At 44.4% G+C, this 27406-nt stretch overlaps 1 protein-coding gene across 2 annotated transcripts in view; it reads left to right on the top strand.

The window, feature by feature from the left end:
- LOC308129140 (dihydropyridine-sensitive L-type skeletal muscle calcium channel subunit alpha-1-like) overlaps positions 1–20462 on the top strand; it is a 36568-nt gene extending 16106 nt beyond the window's left edge. For both annotated transcript variants that reach the window (XM_080494930.1, XM_080494931.1), the window contains 25 exons: positions 803–932; positions 1056–1115; positions 1976–2082; positions 2287–2374; positions 2452–2559; positions 2875–2927; positions 3350–3496; positions 3828–4029; positions 4824–4982; positions 6590–6700; positions 7370–7453; positions 7970–8017; positions 8560–8586; positions 8700–8825; positions 8892–8957; positions 9177–9268; positions 9598–9757; positions 10431–10558; positions 10816–10912; positions 12325–12427; positions 14752–14853; positions 16369–16499; positions 17320–17430; positions 17567–17706; positions 19956–20462. In XM_080494930.1, coding sequence (XP_080351056.1) covers positions 803–932; positions 1056–1115; positions 1976–2082; positions 2287–2374; positions 2452–2559; positions 2875–2927; positions 3350–3496; positions 3828–4029; positions 4824–4982; positions 6590–6700; positions 7370–7453; positions 7970–8017; positions 8560–8586; positions 8700–8825; positions 8892–8957; positions 9177–9268; positions 9598–9757; positions 10431–10558; positions 10816–10912; positions 12325–12427; positions 14752–14853; positions 16369–16499; positions 17320–17430; positions 17567–17706; positions 19956–19965 — 2590 coding nt within the window. In that variant the 3' untranslated portion in view covers positions 19966–20462. The remainder of the gene's footprint in view (positions 1–802; positions 933–1055; positions 1116–1975; positions 2083–2286; positions 2375–2451; positions 2560–2874; positions 2928–3349; positions 3497–3827; positions 4030–4823; positions 4983–6589; positions 6701–7369; positions 7454–7969; positions 8018–8559; positions 8587–8699; positions 8826–8891; positions 8958–9176; positions 9269–9597; positions 9758–10430; positions 10559–10815; positions 10913–12324; positions 12428–14751; positions 14854–16368; positions 16500–17319; positions 17431–17566; positions 17707–19955) is intronic.
- Positions 20463–27406: the final 6944 nt, after the last annotated feature.

The raw sequence follows: 27406 nt of genomic DNA, 5'->3' as shown, positions 1-27406 counted from the left end.
ATATTCAGAGGCTGTAAGGGGCAGATCCAAAGAGAGAATCTCATGATAAAGGTCCCCTGGTCCAGTCAGAGTGCAGAACAATAAATTCCCTCCACAGGTCACCAGTCAAAGAGTGTGGGACGAAATACCTGACGCCTCTGTGAAGACACGACCCTGAACAGATTGTCCAAACTGACTGGTCCTCATGGTTACAACCATCCACACTGACTGGTTGTCGCGGTTACAACCATCCACACCGACTGGTCCTCACGTTTACAACCATCCACAAAGACTGGTTGTCACGGTTACAACCATCGACACTGGTCAACTGTTGGACAACAAACACAACCTGTGCACAATTGTCGCATTAAAAATGGTGGTCCAGATTCCTCCTGCAGCACAGAACACAAAATCCGACAGAGCAGTGAAAAAGATGCTGAAAACCCTTTATAACTGATGAATGAATGAATCAAATCAAACTTTATTTGTTTAGAACTTTTCATACAATTAATTGTAGCAAAATATGCTTAACTTACTTTTAAAACCAGAAATAAAACACACACATGCACGACTGCACACAGATGCATACATGGCGAGAAGCCACAGCCTATAGCTATGACTGAATGAATGACTGAATGACTGAATGACTGACTGACTGACTGACTGACTGAATGAATGAATGAATGAATGAATGAATGAATGAATGAATGAATGAATGAATGAATGAACTCTAATTGCTTACACCCGGTCTCAGTGTTTCAGAGGATAAACTCTGTGGCCCAGCATTGCAGTGTTATAATTTCATGTTCTTCAATCATTTCAGATTCCGGAAGCTTTGCCATCGCATCATCAATGCGACCACTTTCACAAACATCATCCTGCTCTTCATCCTGCTGTCGTCCGTCTCGCTGGCTGCTGAGGATCCCATCGACCCCATGTCCTTCAGGAACCAGGTGACTTCAGAAGCATCACCACGGAGGAAGCCACTGTTGCAATGTGTTTTTGTGTAATTTAGAATTTTTGTCCCACTTGTTGTGATATGATGTTAAAGTCCCGGGTGTGTCGGGGTGTTTCAGGTGTTGGCCTACGCCGATATCGTCTTCACGTCAGTGTTCACCGCAGAAATTGTTCTCAAGGTAAGAAGCAAGCCGACAGAATGTGGTCGCAACCTCTGCATCAGCAAACACGTTTTGAAAGGTCTTGGGGAATTATGATGAGTTTTTATTTTTTTATATTTGACACGATTCATGCTATTGTTGATTTCCACACATGTTGGGAGGGGGGAGGGACAGGGCGTATTCTGGTCCATGTGCAAACACACCAGCATGGACCCGTGTTGGGTTTGTCCCATTTGTATGGGTGTGTGTGTGTGCGTATGTGTGTGTGTGTGTGTGTGTGTGTGTGCGTGCGTGCGTGCGTGCGTGCGTGCGTGTGCGTGCGTGCGTGCGTGTGTGTGTGTGTGTGTGTGTGTGTGTGTGTGTGTGTGTCTGTGTGTGTGTGTGTGTGTGTGTGTGTGTAGGGGGTTCTGGTTAATGGGCACGGCATGGACCAGTGAACGTGAGCCAACAAGCCTGTATTATGAATGTGGGAGGAAACTAAGTTAGCCCAGACAAGTTGAAGCAGGAAGTGTCAGCTCAGCAGCCAGGAGACATGACTCCAGAGGAAACCCAGCGGGTTCTTGTCAGAAGGTTACAGTCAGCAGGTTCTACCAACAGTTTACAGGTGGCAGGCTTATGAGATGATACAATCAAGAGCAGGGGTGTCCAAACTCGGTCCTGGAGGGCCGGTGTCCTGCATTATTTTAGTTCTCTCCCTGCTTCAGCAGACCTGAATCTAATGATGATGTCATCACCAAGGTTATGAAAAAGCCCAATAACGAGCCCCTCATTGCACAGGCGAGCTGGAACTGGGAGAGAGCTAAACCCTGCAGGACTCCGGCCCTCCAGGACCGAGTTCGAGACACCTGATCTAGAGCTTGAGATCGTTTGTGTTTCAGATGACAACGTACGGCGCGATTCTTCACAAAGGCTCGTTCTGCCGAAACTCCTTCAACATCCTGGACCTGCTGGTGGTCAGCGTGTCTCTGCTTTCCATGGGCATGGAGTCAGTCCTCTTCTCTCTTCGTTCTTCTCTGCAGTTCCAGAACTCCATCTGGTCTCTCAACAAGATGTGTGTGTGTGTGTGTGTGTGTGTGTGTGTGTGTGTGTGTGTGTGTGTGTGTGTGTGTGTGTGTGTGTGCGTGCGTGCGTGCGTGCGTGCGTGCGTGCGTGCGTTCGTGCGTGCATGCATGCGTGTGTGTGTGTGTAGGTCCAGTGCCATCTCCGTGGTGAAGATTCTGAGGGTGTTGAGGGTCCTGCGGCCCCTGAGGGCCATCAACAGAGCCAAAGGACTGAAGGTGTGTGCGTCTGGGAGCAAGCGTCCAATCACTGAGCTCCTTTCATCCCTGCTTCTCCTCTGATCCCTCCTCCTCAGCACGTGGTTCAGTGCGTGTTTGTCGCCGTCAAGACCATTGGGAACATTGTTCTGGTCACCATGCTGCTGGACTTCATGTTTGCCTGCATTGGAGTTCAACTTTTCAAAGTAAGAGAACATTTGATTTATTCTTCCTACTGACATGAGCAGAGAGTTGGTGAGTCCGTCCCTTCGCTGTAGTTTAAAGATGTCGCATGACGAGCGATAGAAACTCTCAGGAGAGACTGCCAGCTACAGAGTGATGTTCTCCGTGTTACAGACACACAGCAGGGAAAAGCAGCACCACAATAACAAAACACAATAACACAATGCGTCCGCAGATCAGGATTTGGCGGCACTTCAAACTGATAAAAAGATGTTAAGTAGTTCATTTGTGAGATTAAGTGTTTCTCGTGGTGATTCAAATATTTTCTGGGTTTCTAGGGGAAATTCTACGCCTGCACTGATTCAGACCAGATGACTGAGGAAGCATGCCGGTAGGAGGTTCTGCAGTCACACTCTGTACTCTATTGAACTACACAACAAACACTACACAACAAACTACATAACAGGTTTAAGGTTAAGTTTAGGCTTAGGCTCAATGTTAGGGGTTAAGGGTTAGTTCTGCGGTTAGGTTTAGGTTTAGGGTCACAGTTATGGGTTAAATGTGAGGTTTAGAGTCATGGTTAGGAGTTTAGGGTCAGTGTTAAGGGTTAGATTGGGTTAAGTTATAGAGTTAGGGTTATGGTGGTAATTGTAAGTTATGGTGAGCGCTGCAGAGAAAAACATGGAGAGAAAATATCTTAATGAGCAACATCGATAAAAAAGGTAGAAACAGATTTCTCTGTAAAGCTTCCATTTTTATTGAAAATTTGAGTGAAATTGATGAGTTTTCTTGCTCTGCCCACTGCGGGGTCAGTGGTCAGTATATCAAGTATCAGGAAGGAGAACTTCATGAGATGGAAGTCCACCAGAGGAAATGGATCAATTCAGAACTGAACTTCGACAACATCCTGAACGGCATGCTGACACTCTTCACCATCTCCACCTTCGAAGGATGGCCCAAGTAAGTCCCTGCTGATCAATTACTTCTGATCAATCATACTGACGGTGGAATACACTGTATATTCAGAATTATTGAGGGAAAATTAATCCCTAATGGAATAACACTGGGAGACTTTACAGTTACAGTAATCTGATTACAGATATGTCTATGAATATCTCAACGACAAACTTTCAGCACCAACCAGAACCAAAGAATCTACGACGAGAGTGTAGTGTCTCTCTCATGTCTCATGTCTCTTTCTCTCTACCTGTCTTTCTCTTCCTCTCTCTCTCTACCTGTTTCTGTCTCTACATGTCCTTCTCTACCTGTCGCTCTCGACTTGTCTGTCCAGGATATTGTACAAGGCCATTGACTCTAACCGGGAGGACACAGGTCCACTGTATAACAACCGCGTGGCGATCTCCATCTTCTTCATCATTTACCTCATCCTCATCGCCTTCTTCATGATGAACATATTCGTGGGCTTCGTCATTGTCACCTTCCAAGAACAAGGAGAGCAGGAGTTCCAGAACTGCGAGCTGGACAAGAACCAGGTCAGTGAAGAAACAGTCAGTTTGTCAGTCTGGTTCAGTAAGTCAGTCTGCCTGGTCCCAGTCAGTCTCTCGGGTTCAGTCAGTTTGTCTTGTTCACTCACTCTGTCAGATGCAATCAGTCCAGTTAAAGTCAGTCAGTCTGTCTGGTTCGGTCAGTCTGTCAGTCAGTCAGTCAGTCAATCAGTCAGTCAATCAGTCAGTCAGTCAATCAGTCACTCCAGTTCAGTCAGTTTGGGTCATTCAGTCTGGTTCAGTCAGTCTGGATCAGTCAGTCAGTCTGGTTCAGTCAATTAGTCGAGTTCAGTCAGTCAGTCCAGTCCTGACAGTGTCTCTGGTTCAGTCAGTTTGGTTCAGTCAATAAGTTTGGTTCAGTCAATAAGTTTGGTTCAGTCACTCTGAAACGTCACCTTCCAAATCGTTCTCTCAGTCACTTTACTTCCAAGTTAGACCAACTGAGCTTCTCGCCACAGGAAGTGAATGCATTTCCACTTTACAGTCCCACGAAAAGAAACCACTACATTAATGTCCAAGAAGTCTGCTTTCTGCTTGATGAACAGATTCAGAAGAATGAATGAACGAAATCATGTATTCAGTGCAATGGGATTTAAGTTGAGAGATCTGAAAACACACCAACACAGCCCGAAGCCCCCCATTTTCATGTTCATGTTTTTAATCTGTCTTATCAATGCACCGTTCAGTGGAAGCTGTTCATATCTCTGCCATATCTGATGACAATAAAGCCATCTAATTAAATTCAATGAACTGATAGGTTCCGTTGTTTATCACCTTTCCAGCGGCAGTGTGTCCAGTACGCACTGAAGGCCCGCCCACTGCGGTGTTACATCCCCAAGAACCCGTACCAGTACCAGGTGTGGTACATCGTCACCTCCTGCTACTTTGAGTACCTCATGTTCCTCCTCATCATGCTCAACACCATGTGTCTGGGAATGCAGGTGTGTGTCCTCGCCTCACACACACAGTACGCACGCACGCACGCACATACGTAGAAAAACAATGTTTTTTTAAAATCTTAGAACAAATCATTTAAAGGAGTTTGACTTGTTCTGACACACAGAGGTTTAGAGGACCCTGAGGTTAATGCTAGGGTTAAAGGTTAGGGTTTGGGGTCAGACGATAGGGTCAGCGGTTAGGGTTTATGGTCAAAGCTTCAGGTCAAGTTTAGAGGTTAGGGTCAGAGATTAGGGTTAGGGTCAAATTTTGGGGTTAGTGTATTGTTCTCTCTACCTGTTATACTTCCGCAGTGTTCACACAGATGAAAAAGTCATCCAAACTCTTTTGAGAGCCAAGGAAGTGAGCAGCCTTGATCCTTTAATGGCGTCTTGCTGCTAAGTCACTGACAATCAAATATAGTCAAAATAGAAAAAATAAAAGACAAAATCCTTGTTCCACAGATACTAAACTGTTACACATCTAAACATGCAGATTAACATGGCTAAAGCTAGCATATAGCAACAACTGCCACATGTAATTATCACAACATGAACTCTCCACATTAGCACATTTGCTAATTAGCATGGATGTTAATTCATTCACTCTTAAGTTATTGCCATAGTAGGCCAACACACAACTTACAGTTATTGCCTCTTGATTTTGTTCGTATATATAAAAACTTGTACCAACAGGGTGCGTGATATCATACATCTGTTGTACATTAACTGCTACTGAATAATAGTTGTTACTTCTGGTGTGTCACTTCCTGTGTCAAAATAAAGGCACGATGTCAAAGATGAACAATCATTGACATAAAATACATTCCAACCAACTGGAAGTCTGAAGCTATCAATTTACAATTGAATAATTGAAAATGTATTATTGAAGCCAGAAAACTTTCTTCTGGCATTGACTGATGTCACGTAATGACCGTCCATACCTTAAACCTTCCTTTAACTGTCCTTTGGCACGAGCAAAACTACACCAGAGACAGGACTTAAGAAGATGACCTTGTGGTCGTGAGTGAGTGGGTGTTGGAGAGTCTGGGTGTTGGCGAGTGACCAGGTGTTGACAAGTGAGGTTCTTAACGAGTGATCGGGTGTCAGCAAGTGACAAGGTGTTGGCAATTGACCGGGTGTTGGTGAGTGACCGGGTGTTGGTGAGTGACCGGGTGTTGGTGAGTGAGGGTGCTGGTGAGTGACCGGGTGTTGACGAGTGACCGGGTGTTGGCCAGTCTGGGTGTTGGCGAGTGACCAGATGATGACGAGTGAGTGGGTGTTGGTGAGTGAGGGTGTTGACGAGTGACCAGGTGTCAGCAAGTGACAAGGTGTTGGCAATTGACTGGGTGCTGGCGAGTGACTGGGTGTTGGCGAGTGACCAGGTGTTGGCGAGTGACTGGGTGTTGGTGAGTCCGAGTGTTGGCGAGTGAGGGTGCTGGTGAGTGAACGGGTGTTGACGAGTGACTGGTTGCTGGCCAGTCTGGGTGTTGGCGAGTGACCAGATGATGACGAGTGAGTGGGCTTTGGCAAGTGACCGGGTGTTGGTGGGTGAGGGTGTTGTTGTGTTATTCATGTTCGGGGCGTGCTGACCTCCACCTGGTGATCCGCAGCACTGCAACCAGTCAGACCATGTCACCCACCTGTCGGACATGTTGAACGTGATCTTCACGGTGCTCTTCACTGTGGAGATGATCCTCAAGCTGATGGCCTTCAAAGCCAAGGTGAGTTTATTCATTCTTTTTAATTCCATTGTTTGTATAACACAGAGGGTCTGGGTCTGATAATGTGGACACATTGCAATTCTGTCTACATCTATGTGAGTAATCTTTTGATTTTATCATGTGCAAGAAAACGAGCATGATCTGAAATATGAATTGACCCGATGGCACATTTTTCAATCAGTTCAACTGAATTTTGTGGAACTATAAAGAAATCAATTTGTGAATGGGAATTATGAGGGTTTGAATAAAATGTGAAGTTTTTATCTTCTGAGTTTAATCTATGCCATTTATCAAACATCCCAGTTTCCACAAGTAATTGATGTAATGCTTTCTGTCTGGGTTGCAGAGAAGTTCTTTTATGACAAGGATGGTTATCTAATTTTCCATCAAAAAGGCTGTTCTAGTCACTACGTATAATGTGTTTTGTTGTCTTTATATTCATGTGTGAGCTGTGCTCTGCTCATGAACCTGGTTTTCTGCTTCAGGTTTTAACTCAGTGTCTGTTCTTCTCAGGGTTACTTCAGGTTTTAACTCAGTGTCTGTTCTTCTCAGGGTTACTTCAGGTTTTAACTCAGTGTCTGTTCTTCTCAGGGTTACTTCAGGTTTTAACTCAGTGTCTGTTTTTCTCAGGGTTACTTCAGGTTTTAACTCAGTGTCTGTTCTTCTCAGGGTTACTTCGGAGACCCCTGGAACGTGTTCGACTTTGTCATCGTCATAGGAAGTGTTGTGGATGTAATGCTGAGTGAAATCGATGTGAGAGACACACACACACACACACACACACACACACACTGCTCTGTGAAGGGCAAGAGAATCACCATCACAGCTGCGGTCACGTAAAGGTCCGGTGTTCGCAAAGGGTGGGAAACAGGCTGGGTCCGCGACTGGGTGTATATATCGCTATACATCACTACACATCACTCCTCATTGCTCTACATCACTAAACATCGCTCTACATCGCTAAGTGACATTAAGATTGTGTCAAATGATGAGAAAAGGACATTTGTAGCGCATGGTGTCTTTGTTTAAGTAAGAAATCTGCTTCACCTTGATAATAATGCGTCACGCAGAGGATTATTGTTCCAACAGAAAACCTGCTCACACAATGGGGGGTGTGGGGGGGGTGGCACAGGGGATGAGCCTCACACTGGGCGGGGACCTTGCCGGAGGAATGAATAGTGTAAATACAGGATGAGCAGTGAGGAAGCTCTGCTTAAACCTCTGAGCTGTAATGAAGTGAACTAAAGATGAAACTTGTTCCCCTGACAGGCGGCACTGGCCTCCTCTGGAGGACTGTACTGTCTGCATGGCTGTGCTGTAAGTACTCTTCTTTATTTCTTCTGCTTCAATGTTCAGCTTCAGACACACTTTGAGCTTCAGCATTAATAAACTTACCTCTACTTGCCTGTTGCCTCAGACTGCAGGTTTGTTTTTGGTTCTCAGGTCGCTCAGATTTTTAAGGATCAAATGTAAAGAAACTCTTGATGAATGTCTCAGTTCAGGAACAAACAGGTATTTCCAGTGTTGGACTGATTGGAGCCGGGCTGCACCGGGTTCTGGTCCCGGTTCTGACTCTGATGACTGAGACTGACAAAGAGACCGAGGACGTCCAGAAGAATGAATTTCATGAAACTTTGATAATAAGAAATGGTTAAACTGACGAAACCTGCAGATCTGTACCAGCTTTTTGTAACTGACGTGTTAATGAATATGAGGTTGACACACGAGAGCTTGCTGATATTCAGCATCAGTTTGCTAATGGGCGAATCCTGTTTGTCTCAGAATCAGTGATCAACTCCTTGTTGACTGAAACATTTGCAGTCTTGTTCTTAAAAAGAGTGGAATGTTTGTGTGTGCAGGACGTGGACCCCATGCAGGCCATCGCGGTGAGTTCCTCCACGGCTCCTCTGAGCTCAGAGACGTTCACTTCTCATGTGGACTCAGCAGACGTTGGGTTGAAGAACCGTCGCCATGTTGACTGTGTGTTCTGCTCCTCCAGTCCTCGGAGAACATGAGCGTGTCCATCACTTTCTTCAGACTGTTCCGTGTCATGCGTTTGGTGAAACTTCTCAATCGTTCTGAGGGGATACGGAACCTTCTGTGGACCTTCATCAAAGCCCTTCAGGTCAGAGGTCACACCACTCAGCGCCAGCAGGCCAGGAGTGTTTCTAACAGTCTCTTTGTGTTGCAGGCTCTTCCTTATGTAGCCTTGCTCATTCTCATGCTGTTCTTCATATATGCTGTAGTGGGAATGCAGGTACACACACACACACACACACACACACACACACACACACACACACACACACACACACACACACACACACACACACACACACACACACACACACACACACACACACACACACACACACACACACACACACACACACACACACACACACACAAAAAAAATCATGAATTGGTCAAAATGGCAACTTGGACAATTTATTGTTAAACTGAATGCTTCTTTCAGATTTTTGGCAAAGTTGCGCTTGTTGACGGCACCTACATCAACAGAAACAACAACTTTCAAACATTTCCTCAAGCGGTGCTGCTGTTGTTCAGGTTAGTGACGGATTAGTAAGAGTGTTCATGCCACTGTGGCAGGACGGGGACCGCTTTCCTTCCAGATGTTAGACAGAAACTATGGAATAATCCTGTTGGTCATTAACAGAGTGATGTGTTGGACAGACGTGTGACGTGTTGGACAGATGTTTAACCTGTTGGACAGATGTGTGACATATTAAACAGATATGTGACCTCTTGGACAGACGTGTGACCTTTTTTTGGACAGATGTTTAACCTGTTGGACAGATGTGTGACATATTAGACAGATATGTGACCTGTTGGACAGATGTGTGATGCGTTGGACAGATGTGTGACCTGTTGGACAGATGTGCTACAGGGGAGGCCTGGCATGAAGTGATGTTGGGATCCATGTATGGAAAGAAGTGTGACCCCAAGTCGGACTACCTGCCGGGGGAGGAGTACACCTGTGGATCCAACTTCGCCATCATCTACTTCATGAGTTTCTACATGCTCTGTGCTTTTCTGGTATCTGCTTTCAATTGTCTGCTTTCAATTCATGAGAAAAATAACAGCTACGTGTCTGCCAGCAGAAGAAACACTAACATGTCAGGAAATACTTGTGACTTAACAGGTATTAGATTATGGATGGATGTTTCCTATCCCAAACTGGGAAACATCCATCCTTTGTCCATTATCCATCCATCCATCCATCCATTATTTACATTGCTTATCGTGCTCAGCGTCACTGGAGCCAAACCCAGTGGACTGTGGGCAAAGACAGGATGCACCTGGCCAGGTATCCTCACCTGTCCTCACCTGTGCAGGTGTACCTTCCATCACCCACTGCTGGGATTGTCCCCAGCACCCTGTGACCCTCAACAGGATATAAGCAGTGTAGAAGATGGACTGATGGAATATAAATGTTCACATTCATGGCACAGTGTGCAAAAGAGCACCGTATGAAAAGGTCCATAGTTAGAATGGGTAAACTGCTGTCATGAAATGTTTAGTAAATCCAAACTACTGAGTGCCTGTAGTGCAGTGAAGGTCTTCTACAACAATGTTTATTCTAACTGTCTTGGTGAATTGACAGACTTGTTTCAGTAAAATGTCCTCTGACAGTTCAGTCTGTTAAATAACTTCTAGAACAACTTACATGTTGATAAAGATGTTAAATATGATGTCTTGTACTTTACAGATTATAAATCTATTTGTCGCAGTCATCATGGATAACTTTGACTACCTGACACGTGATTGGTCCATTCTCGGCCCTCAACACCTGGATGAGTTCAAGAAGATTTGGGCAGAATATGATCCTGAGGCTACGTAGGTGCTCCTGTTGGGACTTGTGTTTGTTTATCCTGAAGAACTGGAACAGTTTGTCGTGAAGTCCTCGTTTATTCTACATAAAAGTCCCCGTGGCATCATGTTGAAGTGTATAGCAGACTATGTTTCTGATAAATGTCCAAACTGCTTCAGTGTTAAGATTTGATGGAGTTATTGACGTCACGTGCCTCTTGTTTCCTTCTTGCCTTTTCTAATTGTGTGAGCACATGATGTGGAACTCTGTCTGTGTTTTATAGAGGCCGTATAAAACATCTTGATGTGGTGACGCTGCTGCGTCGAATCCCTCCCCCACTGGGTTTTGGTGAATTCTGCCCTCATCGTATTGCCTGCAAGGTGAGAAACGGTCGGCCTTATGAATACTTGTTAAATGACTTCATTGAGTTCCTGCTGGGCTGAAGACCACCGTGTTCCACCGTGGGGGGATTGTACTGTTCTGGTACTTTGGTGGAGGACTTTTTAAATCTCACCGTGAACTGAATGTCACATGAACCTGCACACACTTCACTTGCTTTGTCATGTAGTCACAGATTTGAACTCAGCGGTGCAGTGTTCTCTGGTCTCAAACTGTGTTGATGTAGATCAGGGGCCTCATTCATTTTTAAAGGTTGCTGAAGCACAAAACGGGTCCTGAAAGATGCGTCCACCACTTCCCACGCAACGTTTGTGAAAACTTTTAATCTTGCACACACACATTTTGGAGACGGGAGAAACGGGCAGTGCATTCACGAGGTGGTGAATTGAAGCCAGATTCATCTCGTACATTTAATGTCTTCAACTATCAGACTTATTGATCCACGTAATCATAAACAGCCAAGCTGCAGCGTTGTAGATGCATTTCTTTAGGAAGACATTACAATTGAATTAACAGCACATATGTGTCAAACTTTCATCTTCAAATGATCCAGAGCGGTGGATAGAACTGATTGATTATCAACTGTGACAAAGGGAGTAACAATCAGTCCAATTTCAGAGTAAGCATATAAATAGCACGGTGACAGCCGTGAGTAGAGCTGCAGCGTGGAAACGCCGGTACGGCCATGTGCTTGGAATGTACTGGGGCTACAGATGACCTCCTCGTCACCCTCCGCCTCCAACTCTGTAGTGACTAAGGATAAATCACAAAATCCCATGAGCCTTTTTATGAGTGCCTGTTTAAATATTTACTTGACACATTCAATAAACAGATAAAACTGAACTTTGTCAGTCTGCTGTGTTTCCACAAAAATGTCTCCCTCCCTCTCCGACACTCTTTCTGACACACGCTGGCGTCACAACCATGAGGCTGTTTTATGTCCAGCAGTGAGCTCTGGTGCTGCCCCCATGATGTCACTCTCCTCTGTCCTCCACCTTCAGATCAGATGCTTCTTCTCCACCTCTACAGTCACCGATCTCTCTGTGACTCGTACTATTTCCAGCGGTGATGACGAGCTGCCGATCAATGATCTTTTCTTTTATTAGGGATTCCACTACTGTGACACCAAATAATATAGTTTTCCTGACCTCCACCTCCTCCATGACTATTTTATTCTCTGTGAAATCTCTTTTCGTCATCATTTCTGTCAAGATTTAACGTCAAATGCCGGCGATCAACCGGCTTATTGAGATCCAAAAATATTGACGAGGTACTTTTCATTAACAATTTATGTGTATGTGTGTGTGTGTGTGTGTGTGTGTGTGTGTGTGTGTGTGTGTGTGTGTGTGTATGTGTGTGTGTGTGTGTGTGTGTGTGTGTGTGTGTGTTCCAGAGGCTGGTTTCCATGAACATGCCTCTGAACAGCGATGGAACCGTCACCTTCAACGCGACGCTGTTCGCTCTGGTTAGAACAGCTCTGAAGATCAAGACTGAAGGTTTGTGTTCGACTCCCAGTAGAGTTTTATTTAGATGAAGTGATGAGTTCATTCACACGTTCACACGCTTCTTTCATCAATACCTTTACTGACAGAAGGCATGGTGTCTGTTTTCGAGATCACTAGGAGAGTCAGTGGGTTGTTGGACAGCTGGACCGGTCAATCATAGAGTCACTGGGTTGGTGAACAGCTGAATCGGTCGCTAGGAGAGTCACTGGGTTGGTGAACAGCTGAATCAGTCGCTAGGAGAGTCACTGGGTTGGTGAACAGCTGAATCGGTCACTAGGAGAGTCACTGGGTTGGTGAACAGCTGAATCAGTCACTAGGAGAGTCACTGGGTTGGTGAACATTTGAATCGGTCGCTAGGAGAGTCACTGGGTTGGTGAACATTCGAATGGGTCGCTAGGAGAGTCACTGGGTTGGTGAACAGCTGAACCGGTCACTAGGAAAGTCCAGTGATTTGACGGTGTAACGCCACTCTGGTGAACATTTCAGATTGCAATAATAACATGACAAACACTGAGCCTGCACATACAGAGTCTTGTCTGGAGTCGCAGAGACAGAGTAGCGCCCCCTGTGGCAGTAAGCAAAAACTCAAACTGTCATCTGCGGTGTTCCCCAAGGGTCTGTCCTCGGCCTGACCCTCTTCACATTGTACATGCTTCCTCTTGGTCAAATTACCTCCCACTACAAAATATCCAAACACTGCCATGCTGATGACACCCAACTCTACATAAAAATAGACCCTCACCCTCATCTTCTCCCCACCATCAACCTCCACTACCCCCCACCATCAACTTCCATCCAGGCCCCTCCATCACTACCACCTGGCCCCCACCATAAACCTCCACCTCAACCCACTTCACCTCCACCTGACCCCCACTCTCACCTCCACCTCACTTTCTGGCTGGAGTAGATAAAGGTATAGAGATTACCCTCCAGCTGCTCAGCTCTAAAACTGAAGCCACACGAGTCACTCGCCTCATCAGCTCCAGTCATCTTCCATTACGTTCATAAACTTTTCCAGTCAGGACGTCCCTCTCCTCCACTGTCACCAAACTGTGTGTAGTTCGACTCCCACCTCTGTTTTTATATGCACATCAAATACCTGTGCAAAAGTTAATTCTACCACTTCCAAAATATCTCCACCCTCCTCTCGTCACTGACCCTGCCTGACGCCGAGAAGCTCGTCCAAGGCTTCGTCACCTCCAGGTTGGACTCCTGTAATCTGACACTATGGCATCACCAACAAAAACCTTCAGACACTCCAACACATCCAGAACGGCGCTGCGTGGCTCCTCGCCAAAACCGAAAAACAAGACCACATCACTCCAGTCCTGAAATCCCTCCACTGGCTGCCTGTCTCCACCAGAATCTGCTTAAGCCACGTTTCCAAAAAGTGCAGGGGTGGAGCAGTAAGGTGAAGCATGATTGGAGCCAAATCTGGTGCGTTTCCTCCAGAAAGTAGGTCAAATGTAGGCGGGGTTTAGACCTCTGCAGATATTTGACGTTGCAACAGAAATCTCAGCCGGGGCAGCAGATCTGGATCATATGAATCCTCTGTTGTTGTTTACATTCTTCTTAAGTTCTTTTGTTTTACCTCCCCGCTTCGGGGTGCACTCCGGCTAACCGGTTAGCTCCAGTGCCACGCCGCAACTTTTGTGTTGTTTCTGAGAGACCGAACACCTGCCGGCGTTGCAACACGTCACACCGGCCAGCGACGCGACGAGCGGTCTGCTCCCGAGTCCGCAGTCCTCTCGTCTGCTCTTTTGGGAGTAACATAAAAACTGTGCAGCAAAAAAGAAAAAGCAACCAGTGCAAAGCTGAATATGTTAACAACAGAGGATTCATACAGCCAACATATTGAAATATTGAGGGTGTGTAGCAAATCACTGACCAATCAGCAGACGGCTCCTCAAACTCAGACCCATTCCATAGTCCCGAGTACTCTGATGGAAGGGTAGCGGAAAATCCACCGCCTTTGGAGCAGTTGTTTCCGGAAAATCACAAATTCCTGTGGTGGAAACCCGAACCGTAACGGACTATACCGGTCAAATACAATTTATCATCATCATCATCATCATCATCATCATCATCAATGTTATTGTTCTGACAGTAGAGACTGGATCGACGTGGGATGAAAGCAGCTCTTCTGTGCTTGAGTTGTTCCGCACTGTGGAAACTGCTTCCTGCTCCAATGTCACAATAAACACGTTTTTCTTTCCAACCGGAGAGAAGCCATGGGCTCCATGATAAGCAGTACTGGCTAACACCACTGCGGGAACTCGATGGTTAATGGCTCTTGTTTCTGTGGTGTGACTCAGGAAACTTTGAACAGGCCAACGAGGAGCTGAGAGGAATCATCAAGAAGATCTGGAAACGCACCAGCATGAAGCTGCTGGATCAGGTCATCCCACCAATCGGAGGTAACTGCTCAGCAGCTAACGCTACGTGGCACTGAAATGAACACACACACATTTCCATGGTTTCTGTGAAACGTCCAAATCTGTTTAAGGGCGGAGGAGCCTGAACCTAACTGCTGTCATAAAATAAGATGAGCGTGGATTCATATGCAAACCAAATGTTCCACTGTTGCGCCAACAACAGCAAATATAGAACTACGAATGGATCAGTGACTGGCTGACTGGGAACTGAGAATGTTAGATTCTTCTCACTCTATCAGACAGATTGTGTGCATCTTGTTAGACTCCACTGATGTTGAAATCTAAAAATATTGATATCGTTTGGAGCATCATTTGGAGCTAATGAATCAAAGTTTTACGCCACAAGCATTTCTCATCAATTGTTTATTAAATACTTTATTAACCCTCCACTCCAATTTTGGAACTCAAATCAAAAAGAGATACAATATACATTTGAAACTGAACACACAAACATAGATTTAATCATTAAAACATTTATATTTTTGATTACCATTGTGATTTTAATTACATGAATGGAATTATTATGAATATTATGTCATTGTAAAATGTTGAACCAATCATGACTTGTTGGTTAGAAAGGAAATGACTCTTGTCATGATTTAGACTGAGAAACAACTAAACATGTTGCTCCTCCAGACAAAGTGTTGCAGTGTGGAAGTGAAACATTCTGTTTATGATGTGAAGAAGTGTAGACTGGATGGACAAAGATACTGACTCAATTTAATCTTCACAATTTGACTGTACAGCAGCTGTACACCGGAAGTAGATTAAAGACACTATATAACATTTATTCCACATCTCACATTATGTAGTTCTTGTACAAAGTGGGGTAAAAATGACTTTAAAATAGGTAGAAATAGCTTAAAAACCTTCATTTTCAGGGGCTTCCATGGTCTTGGTGTCTGTGTGATTGATAAGTGATGTATTGGTGCTTTTTAAATAAAGTGTCGTTAGCTCACAGTAGCAATGCTACATGCTAATGAGCTTCGGGCCTCACACAGTAGCAGGGCTACATGCTACACGCTAACAAGCTTTGTTGCTCACAGTGGCGAGGCTACATGCTACATGGTAATGAGCTTTGGGGCTCACACGGTAGCGAGGCTACATGTTAATGAGTTTCGGGGCTCACAGTACCAAGGCTACATGCTGATGAGCTTTGGCGCTCACACAATAGCAAGGCTATGTGCTAACGAGCTTTGTTGCTCACAGTGGCAAGGCTACAAGCTACATGCTAATGAGCTTTAGGGCTCACACAGTAGCGAGGCTCCATACGACAAGAGAACATGATCGGGGCTACACAGTAGCAAGGCTACATGCTAACAAGCGTCAGGGCTCACACAGTAGCAAGGCTACATGCTAACAAGTTTCAGGCCTCATACAGTAGCAAGGCTATAGCTTGAGTACATGCTAAGGTTACATGAACCAGCAGGTGAAGACCATTGCCATAGTTTGTTTTGTTAAATTATTATTTTGATTTGACGTGTTTGCTTTTCACAGATGACGAGGTGACTGTTGGGAAGTTCTATGCCACCTTCCTCATCCAGGATTATTTCAGAAAGATGAAGAAGAGACAGGAAGAGTACTACGGGTTTCGTCCCACCAAGAAATCTGATACCCACGAAATACAGGTAACACCAAGGTTTTCCTAAAAACATTCAATTTTACTCACAATTTCAGTCAGCGCAGTCCAATCACTGCTTGTAAGTTCAGATTTAAAAGAATCGAACAATCCAGGAAGCGTAGCAAAGGATTGGGAAAAACAAACACAGCTCGCTGACAGAATGAAGCACAATGAAAATCTGTATACCAAGAATGTGGAAAAGAAGATGACTGAAGAAGATTGGGAATTCTTCGGGATTTTTCAAACCAGCGATGTCGCACAAAGAAAAAGTCTTGATAACGCTGACTCAGCACTCACAATATAACGTCGTGCTTGGGCACAGCAGCTGGAATTAAGAAATTCCAGCTGCTTTTGCTTTACAAATGCAGCAAAGGGAAGTTGTTTTGAAGTTGTGATTCAGGTCCATGCTTCACATCAGGAGTGGGAAGCAGACTTTCCTTCAGGTGGATGGCCAGCGGGTCTGTAGCGTGCTGGCCTTCATCCTCTTCTCAGATCCACCGACTGACATCATTGAGTTCCTTTTTCATTCCATTTGCACGTTCTTTTCTCTCACAGTCAAGAATCAGTGGAGCGGACTGGTTGCACGAAGACACTGTAAAACTGCTGCAGCTGCTGACGTCACATGGCAGATGAAGAAACAGAGACTGACATGACACACACACCTTTCGATCGCTGCTTTTCACCCTCAAACTGTTCACTTTCACTCAGAACTAACAGACGATGACCTGGAGAGAGAGATACGAGTGTTACTGCAGTTTTTCAATCCCAGAGAGGAGCTTAACGATGGAGGAATGGGCCAGTTTTAATTCCTTCTCCATGTTGTTGAGGCCGGACTGAGGAACATCGAGGAGGAGGCGGCGCCGGAGCTGCACCGGGCCATTTCTGGAGACCTGATCACTGAGGAGGAGCTGGAGCGGGGAGAGGAGGTCATCCTGAGGGTACATATCCAGTGCTACTGTGCAGTACTTTCTGTGGCACCGCTGGCTCTACTGGAGTCAGCAGTACTTGACATTGCAGTAACACGTGACACACTCTGCTCTGCAAACTGTAAAGATTCTCTCTCATGTTCCACAGAGGCACGGCAGTCTCTTTGGTAACCCCTTTGCTGAAGAGAGTGAGATGGTGAACGCCAGCCAGGCTACAAGCCAGCGCCCTCTGCAGATGGCAGAAGGAGTCACTGATGACAGCATGAATATTGCCAACGGCACTCACAGGTTTGTATGCCCTCGCTTTGTTTGGTTTTCTGGTTGAAAAGGAATTAACTCTCGCTTCTTCTTCTTCTTCTTCTTCTTCTTCTTCTTCTTCTTCTTCTTCTTCTTCTTCTTCTTCTTCTTCTTCTTCTTCTTCTTCTTCTTCTTCTTCTTCTTCTTCTTCTTCTTCTTCTTCTTCTTCTTCTTCTTCTTCTTCTTCTTCTTCTTCTTCTTCTTCAACTCAAATTGGATGACATCACTAACATCAACGAAGCTGCAGGATCTCTCATGATTACGCCTAAATCTTAATATTTAGGAAAAATCTATAAGTCTATAAATATTTGAGGCTTTCAGAAGAATCATCAATGTCCATGTGTCCTACCTGATTCTTTCTTCTGCTGATGTTGAACCTAGTTTTTGATCAGATACAATACAACACAGTCTCCTACAGTACGCTGCGGTTAGAGCTAGGATAGAAGATGGACAGGTGGATGGAGCGTTCACTGTTGGTCTTCATCCTCCAATCAGCTGAATTCATCATCGGCCTAACCTCAAGTTGATGGAGAGAGTCTGCACAGCAGGATCATCATGCAGTGGACCATGCTCCACTGCATGATGCTGCCTCCACCATGCTCCCCTGCATGATGCTGCCTCCACCATGCTCCACTGCATGATGCTGCCTCCACCATGCTCCACTGCATGATGCTGCTTCCACCATGCTCCACTGCATGATGCTGCCTCCACCATGCTCCACTGCATGATGCTGCCTCCACCATGCTCCACTGCATGATGCTGCCTCCACCATGCTCCCCTGCATGATGCTGCCTCCACCATGCTCCACTGCATGATGCTGCTTCCACCATGCTCCACTGCATGATGCTGCCTCCACCATGCTCCACTGCATGATGCTGCCTCCACCATGCTCCACTGCATGATGCTGCCTCCACCATGCTCCCCTGTATGATGCTGCCTCCACCATGCTCCACTGCATGATGCTGCCTCCACCATGCTCCCCTGCATGATGCTGCCTCCACCATGCTCCACTGCATGATGCTGCCTCCACGATGGTCCACTGCATGATGCTGCCTCCACCATGCTCCCCTGCATGATGCTGCCTCCACCATGCTCCACTGCATGATGCTCCCTCCACCATGCTCCCCTGCATGATGCTGCCTCCACCATGCTCCCCTGCATGATGCTGCCTCCACCATGCTCCCCTGCATGATGCTGCCTCCACCATGCTCCACTGCATGATGCTGCCTCCACGATGGTCCACTGCATGATGCTGCCTCCACCATGCTCCCCTGCATGATGCTGCCTCCACCATGCTCCCCTGCATGATGCTGCCTCCACCATGCTCCACTGCATGATGCTGCCTCCACCATGCTCCCCTGCATGATGCTGCCTCCACCATGCTCCATTGCATGATGCTCCCTCCACCATGCTCCCCTGCATGAGGCTGCCTCCACCATGCTCCCCTGCATGATGCTGCCTCCACCATGCTCCACTGCATGATGCTGCCTCCACGATGGTCCACTGCATGATGCTGCCTCCACCATGCTCCCCTGCATGATGCTCCCTCCACCATGCTCCACAGTGAGATAGTGTGTTCAGGGTGATATAGAGTCTCCGTGACACTCCAGGATCAGTGTTGATGTCCTGTTTTCCAGCTTGTTGGTGTCAGTGATGTATGTGCAAGATTCTTTGGGACAGTATACCTAGTATACACAATATACACATCTTGCAGTATTGTCTGAAGACACTTCCTGACAATTCAGCTTTGGTATTTGTTGGAAGCTCCTTCTCACTTGTCTTTCTCAGGTCAGCTGTTTTTTTTTATTGATACTTTCCAGATCTACCGGGGCCAGAAACCAATGGAGCCACAGAAAACAACGAGGCTACCTAATGCTACCTCCACACAATCTGTCACCTAGTGACGGCCAAATGAAGCCTCATGAACCACTTTCTCTATTTTGTGACTCCACCAGATGGCGCTCTTGGTTTTACAATAGAGGCTTGCAATGACAGTTGCTTTCAAACATGATGAATACAGAAAACAGACAGCGCCATCTAGTGATTTCCGGAGATAAAGACAGTGGTTCATGAAGCTTCATTCGGCCATCACGGCTGTCAGCTGTATTCGCTTATTCAGTTGCTGTAACAGTTGATGTTAACACGGGATACTTGAGTACAGATTGTGAAATATCCTTCAGTGTTGATGATTATCTTGGTCATTACATGACTGATTAATGTTTCTCTGTTTTGTTCTTCAGCTTTTATTAATGGCCATTTAGAAGAGCTGACCACCAACACCAACTGTGTGTTCACCGTCTCGCTCAGGAAAGGCTGGACCTTCACCCAAACCTCCTGTGTCCCACTGACGCTGGCTTCTGTGATCTCGATCTCACTGAGTGGACACAGCATCTCTGTGATGACGAAACCAAATAGGGTTATTTCAAGTGTGCCAGTCCTCTGGATTTGTTCGTCAGGGGTGCATTTTAAATTTGTATTTCATGAGAGAACCACAGTAAACTCTTGAGACAAACTCCTGACATATTGGGAGAAAGATGAACAATTCTTTTTTTTTTTTTTTCATTTACTTTATCTAATCACAAACATTGATCCTCACTGATCTTGTTTTCACCATCAGGTGTCAATAAACAGTCACATTTGGACATCCTAATAATACAACTCTTTAATAAAGTAGTTGCAGTGGTACTTTAAGAGATGTAAAGTCACTAAAGACCAATAGAAATGCAAATAAATTATTGTCACTCTTGTTTTCTTGACTGTTTTTCTTTAACAGTTATAATATGCAGTTACATTCTAGTTTCTCCTTCGGCCAGTTTCCTTAGTTGTGCATAGATAGAAAATAGATTTCACTCATTGAAAGAAATAGTTTTGTGTTTCTGTCAACATAATTTATACATTCATAAACATTTTCAGACAAAGCAATAATAGGCCTTGAACAACTTTCAATCGTCTAAATAACCTAAAACCCAGATTCCACCTATGAATGTGATGTGGATGTTGCAAAAACAAACACAGTAAAGTTGTGCTTTTGTGCAGCCTATTCATCTGGCAATATATTTACCTTTAGTTCCTCTTTTCCTTTGATTTCAATTCAATCCTTGTGATATTTGAGATTATATCAGTGGTTAGAGCTGCAGGGGAAAGTTTGCTTTGTGTCTTCCATTTTCAGAAATGTGTGTTTTTTTTCACCACAGCAGACGTCACTAACCTTCGCCACCATCAGATTATTATTACGCCGCCGAGTTGGAAGTGTGGTCGGATTGTGAAAACAACATGATCGGCTTTCCCTAACTCCTTTAGGATGTTCCCTAACGCCTTTCCTTAACTCCTTTAGGAAGTCTCCTAACCTTGTGGATGGTGGTTGAGGAAAACTCTTTCATCACGACTTATCACATTCTTATTTGCACAGGTTTTCCAATAAACAATAGACTTTACTTAATTTATTAAACTTATCTTAATAAAGCTCTCACCTTATTTATTCTTCATTTCATGCTGTTTTTAAATCCCCTGAACTGACCACAACCACTGACTCACTCCAACCAGAGTTTAATCAGAACATAGACACTGTCTGCAAAATGCTTTGCCCAGCGGCTAGTTCTGGGTACAGGAAGTAGATGGTTGTGGATACAGGAAGTAGATAATTGTGGACACAGGAAGTATCTGGTTGTGGATACAGGAAGTAGCTGGTGGTGGATACAGGAAGTATCTGGTTGTGGATACAGGAAGTAGCTGGTTGTGGATACAGGAAGTAGATGGTTGTGGATACAGGAAGTAGCTGGTTGTGGATACAGGAAGTAGCTGGTTGTGGATACAGGAAGTAGATGGTTGTGGATACAGGAAGTAGCTGGTTGTGGATACAGGAAGTAGCTGGTTGTGGATACAGGAAGGAAGCTGTGGCTGTATTTACATTAAGTTGAACGTTTTGAACGAGTGCACAGTGACTTTCTGGGGTTGAGAGTTCGCAAACGTGCAAGATTCCAATAGTGAAATCAACATTCTGTTAATTAAGATCTAACTGTTCTGAGGGAGGTTTGAGTTTTGTTCCCAAAGTGGACCGTATGGTCAGTGGTTGATTCTTCATTACTTGTTTTAATGTATTTCTTTCATTTCTTTGTTAAGCACTGTGAATTGCCCTGTGTTTGAAAGGTGCTCTATACATACATTTCCCTTGCCTTGCCTTGCCTTTTTATATGAACTTCAATATATGTCAATAAGAGATGTGGATGAACGACAGACGACAACAATAAAAATGCAACCAAACGTTCATGGAATGTATTCGAACAAACTTCAGGATAATAAATGTTGATTCTGCTTCTGACTTCTTTTTTTTTTTTTTTTTTTAGCAGAGAATACAGAATAATGGCGAACATGTGTAAAGATTAGTAGATGCTGTATTAGTGCAAGCTAAAAATGATATATCATTGCTGAAATTGCTTGTTCAATGATACTGTGTGAACCAATGTGTGAAGTGATTATGTTTTGAAGTTATGTGAAATTAAAATGCATCTTTCATTTTGCCCTCCCCTTGTCTGGAACCCCATCATGATTACCTGTCGGCTGCATGTCCTTTACATGTCAAACTAGTTATGAATACATCTACTAGATTAGATGTGTTTTATTGTAATTAAGCGTGTGAGTATTTTCTGTGAAGGCCCAAACTTATTAAAACCTCACAGATGAAAAGGAGACACTGATCATGTTCCCTGCCGGGACGAGGGTCACGGGGTCGCAGCCTGGAACCAGGATCGGGGGTGGTGTTCACTGGCAAGCGCCTCAAGACTGGTGAGCCCACATGGCCAAGCAAGCGATCTGGGGAACTTACATGTTTTTGCTGGGGTTTTTTTTATGTACTTTGCACTTTTTTACATATCAACTTCAGATTATAAAATTTTTTAGCCCGTCAGATGGATTCTACATGATTATTATGATATTGTATTATATATCAGATCTATTATATTACTAACAGCTAAAGGGAGATTCCACTATCGAGATGAACATGATGTACCTGTTAATCCCCAGAAGGTGGAGCCACAGTTTAAATTAAAATACAAAGAAGAAGGAGAAGATGCTTTGAGACAACGTGGGACCCTGACAAGAGACTTTAAGGCCCCAACTGACAGACTTATCAAATGAACTATACAAAATGCAGATATACATTTAATTTTTCATTTTAATATGTCTCTTTGTGTGTGTGTGTGTGTGTGTGTGTGTGTGTGTGTGTGTGTGTGTGTGTGTGTGTGTGTGTGTGTGTGTGTGTGTGTGTGTGTGTGTGTGTGTGTGAGACACCCATACATTCAGTACATACGTACATTCGCAAATGTACATCTATATTTAAGCCCCTTGTAAATAATTGATAGAAATAAGAAAGTATACTATATTGCATTGAAATACACATGAAATAAATAATCTATATGTGTATATGTTAGCAGTTGATGAAACATAATCCATATTTAAAGTGAAAATTACAGTATGAAACATTGTGGAAAATTAGAATGAACATTACAAACAAGAAGCAAGACCTGCTGTGACTGGCAGGGCGAAACACTTCACCACAGTGCCATGATTTGATTACATTATTTTTTACTTGTCACAACAACAACAACAAAATCCTCCTGTATGCTAAATATATGTTTGCTTGAAGAATTTCCCAGACCACCAACCAGGCCTCTTGGTGTTTATGGACCATCTTATCTTTGTTTCTGTTTTGTGTCTTTGGTCTGGATTTCTCTGGACCATTTCACTGAGACGCAGACGCGGATCCACTGAGTGTTAAATGAACCACCTGCTCTTTTCAAGCCTGTTTATCCGGCGCGAGAGTATAATTAATGCATCAGGCGTCAGGGACGAATACATTTGGCTGTCAGAAAGCCTCTCTGTGATTTACACGTCCGACAAGGCCCGTGCAACACACACACACACACACACACACACACACACACACACACACACACACACACACACACACACACACACACACACACACACACACACACACACACACACACACACACACACACTACAATCATCTCCGTGCAACCAGAACAAATGCCCTGGAATCTGCATAGCCTGTAATCTCCATGACACTTCACACATCTGTAATTACACTGCATGTATCAGTGGACGCCTTTCAAACAAGGGAAGACAGTTAGTTTGACTGGCGGCTCAGAGCATCAGTGTGTGGATTATCATGTTTTACATGTAAAAAAAAAAAACGAAAAAGAAAACTATTTTCCTGTAAAGTCTGTTATAATGGATGAGATGGCTGCAGTCTGACAGGGACATGTAATTAACACGAAGACTTCAGCGTACCGACATCAACCTCTCCTCTTCTTTTAACGGAATTATTGTGTTAAACAGAACAAATTCATAATTCAAAGTGGTTCATTTTAAACATATTACAATCTAGCATTTTTGAGCATTTTCATGACGTCACTTTAAACCTCTTGTGTGGGACTGAGGCCCCATTCACACAACAATCTCTTTATTACATACATTTCAACATTTCTGCCGTTTCTGGGTAAACTGACATCGCTTTCAGAATGTTGCCATGTAAAGGCAGAATTTTTCTGAAACAAAGATGCACAAATGACACATTTTCAGTTGAAATGGTGCCTGGAGCCAACGTCCACCAGAAAACCTGCACATGCACAGAGGTTGAAAACAAGCAAACGCCTTGGATAATGTATCGTTCAAAACTCAGGATATTTATTAATAACTTAAGCCACGTCTAGACGTCCCCGGGTTTTTTATTTCGAAAAACACATATTTCTCCCTCTACATTTACAAAATAAAGATCTTCATTTATACTGACCCTACATATCCGCCAGGTTCAGAGCTGCTATGAGCAGTCGAACCAGTAGGGGGCAGTGTAATGGGAAGCATAAAGCTACGATATCAGAATTCTGGAGAGAAAAAAAAAGAAACACCACGTCACAAATTGTGACTGTGGTCAGAGTTTTCAGGAATCCTCATTTGTCGAGACTCATAGCTGTGTTTATGTGTCAATGCAAGAAACGCAGAGAAATATCACAGTTTTGTAAATAACTGGGTAAACGCAGCCTTAACCTACTGGAACCTTCCCCACAACTTCCTCCCGAACCTGCCTGCTGTCTTCTCTGTCACGATTCTGTTGGTTCACAAACAACTAGATTTATTCTGAGACTAGAATCCACACGGAACGCTGTTTACTAATCAGGCGACTTCTGCGGGTTCTTGGTCCACGTGGATTTTATTTAGTGAGATACGAGTACTTTTGCACTCCACGCTTGGTCTGGTCGATTAAAATCCCAAATAAAATCCATTTACGTTTGTTTTTTCCATGTGACAAAATGTGGAAAAAGTTCAAGGGGCATGAACGCCTTACCAAGAAACTGTAAAACATAACTTCCGTTGTTTGCTACTGGAACAAACCTGGCCACGGCGGTATTTTGGGGATATTTCTGCCGGAGTTTAATGTGACAGGTTTTGAATATTCAGCGTGCGTTGAGGCCGCAGTGATTGTCATGTATCCGGAGACGGAGAAGGACGGGATCCTGTCAAGCAAACATGACGGGCCGTGACAGCGGCTGCTGATCCTGATGAATAGTTTACTACCTACCTGCTGTTGAACAGCAAACATCCATCAGCCTCACAAACATGCTGGGTGCTTACTTGAATGTTAATCATTTAGATTTGCAGGTTGAGTTTTTATTTCCTCTGGATTTCGGTCGACGTAAACTTAATTCCATGTTTGGGGTTTTGGTATTTTTTGCCCCATTTACAATAATCCATGTTGAGCACGGTGCATCTAATCTGGACAATAAGTCACTGTTTGTAGCTGTTTTGCTGGTAATGCAACTTATATTAAAAATCAACTTGTATCAAAATGTACTCTTAAATACCACCTGTGATTAGTATCACAGAGTATCACAGATAAACCTCTATTACTACTGTGTTTGTGGAATATGCTGTATAATCTGGATTTCAGTGAGAGGAAAATGCTCTATAATCTGGATGAGCCTTTCAATTGCCGCCTGGGGACAAATCCTTTATTTTAAAAATTAGATATGGTTGGAGTCTGGGCTTGGCTTTTATTTAAGTTTCACACAGCACTGTTTTGAAAACGACGTCCTTTTACATGGCAGAATGTAGGTTATCATGTGGTTAATGTGGTTTTCATGTTGGGCCTTGATTTCTTTTGCGCCGTCGTTTGCTTTTGTAATGAAACCACACACACGCAGCAGAGAACAATATGCTCTTAACATTAACAATGGGAGAACCAGGAGAACATGGACTGGGAGTTCATGACTCTCTGGAGGCAAACACTTTTGTTATTATCTATTTACATGCACATGGGCAGAACAAGCATTTACCAAGGCCGTGGTACGCACGTGCAATAGTAGCATTCCTGAAATCGTGTATATTCCCCCCGTCGCCGTGGAAACAGAGTCAAAGTGTTTTCAAACAGTTGTGTTTCCAGTGGCTCCGAGCGCCGTTGACTGTCTCCCCGTGCACGAGTGCGTTTTCCCTCCAGGTATTCTGTATTTCTGAGACAGTATAAAACAACACTCGAGGTTGTTTGCTGTCTATAGAGTGTGTGATTGTGTGTGCAATGTAAATGATTGGATGAATTCTACCAACCGCCAGCTTTTGTATAAAAATAGGTAAAAGTAGTAGATGTGAAAACGAGTTAAAATATGCACAGAAACGTGTCCCGCGGCTCCCGGTGTACAAACTTAAAAGGAACGTGGAAAAACAGCTTCAGAAAACACACGTAATGCTCACTTTGCTGGCGGAGTCCTGCGAGGCCCGATAAGTCGCTGCCTCTGAAAGCTGAGTGCTGCCCTTTGTTTGAAGTCGCTCAGCCCCTGTGATTTGGATCAAAGAAGAATATCAGCGAGCAGCGTTCCCCCTCATCACTGTGGCGACGCATTATGTGTAATATCCTTTGTCCACGTCGGTGCATTTGTCTTTCTCCTCGGTGAACGTCCGCCCGGCTCAGCGGGGCTCTTCTCTCTCACGTCGTCTTCATTTTCAGATGATCTCTACCCTCCTCGTCTTTCAAAGCTAGAAAGACGTTTCCTCAATGAACTTCACACACAAAGAAATGCTGCCATGAATTCCTCTCTGCCACACGTGAGCACAGACTGTCCTCCGAAAACAACCGTCTTCTTCACATTATACACTCTTATTAGAGATTGACACTGCAGATCAGGTTCTTCCTTTCCACCGACTGGAGGTCACAAGATAAGTGAATTACCCCCCCCCCCCCATGCAAAACTCAGTGAAATAGGTTCATCATAAGATGATGACGTCACTCAGCCCCGCGACGTTGAGCGTGTCCGAGCGTTTGAGCTGCGTTAGTGTTGGTTTGTGCTGAAAGAATTATCGTTTGTGCTGCTTAGGTTTTTAAGATGAAGACCACAGACAAGTACGAAGTAAAACAGGAAGTAGAAAAAGACACAGGGTAGACGAAGACACGCCGGGAGTTGTGACAGTTGGATCTTAAAACCAAAGCAGTAAAAATGATCATTCTTTTAGCTCAAACTGGGCACGAACGATTGGCACCATTTCTGTTCAATTTGGAGAATGTGGGGGGCTGAGTGACATCATCATCATCATCATCATCATCATAATCCTCATCATCATCCTCATCATCATCATCATCATCATCATCATCATCATCATCATCATCATCATCATCATCATAATC

The sequence above is a fragment of the Blennius ocellaris genome, assembly GCF_963422515.1.
Source record: "Blennius ocellaris genome assembly, chromosome: 4".
In the NCBI taxonomy this organism is placed as follows: Eukaryota; Metazoa; Chordata; class Actinopteri; order Blenniiformes; family Blenniidae; genus Blennius; species Blennius ocellaris.
The sequence above is the reverse complement of the archived record's forward strand: the minus strand, read 5'-3'. Positions and strand labels throughout refer to the sequence as shown.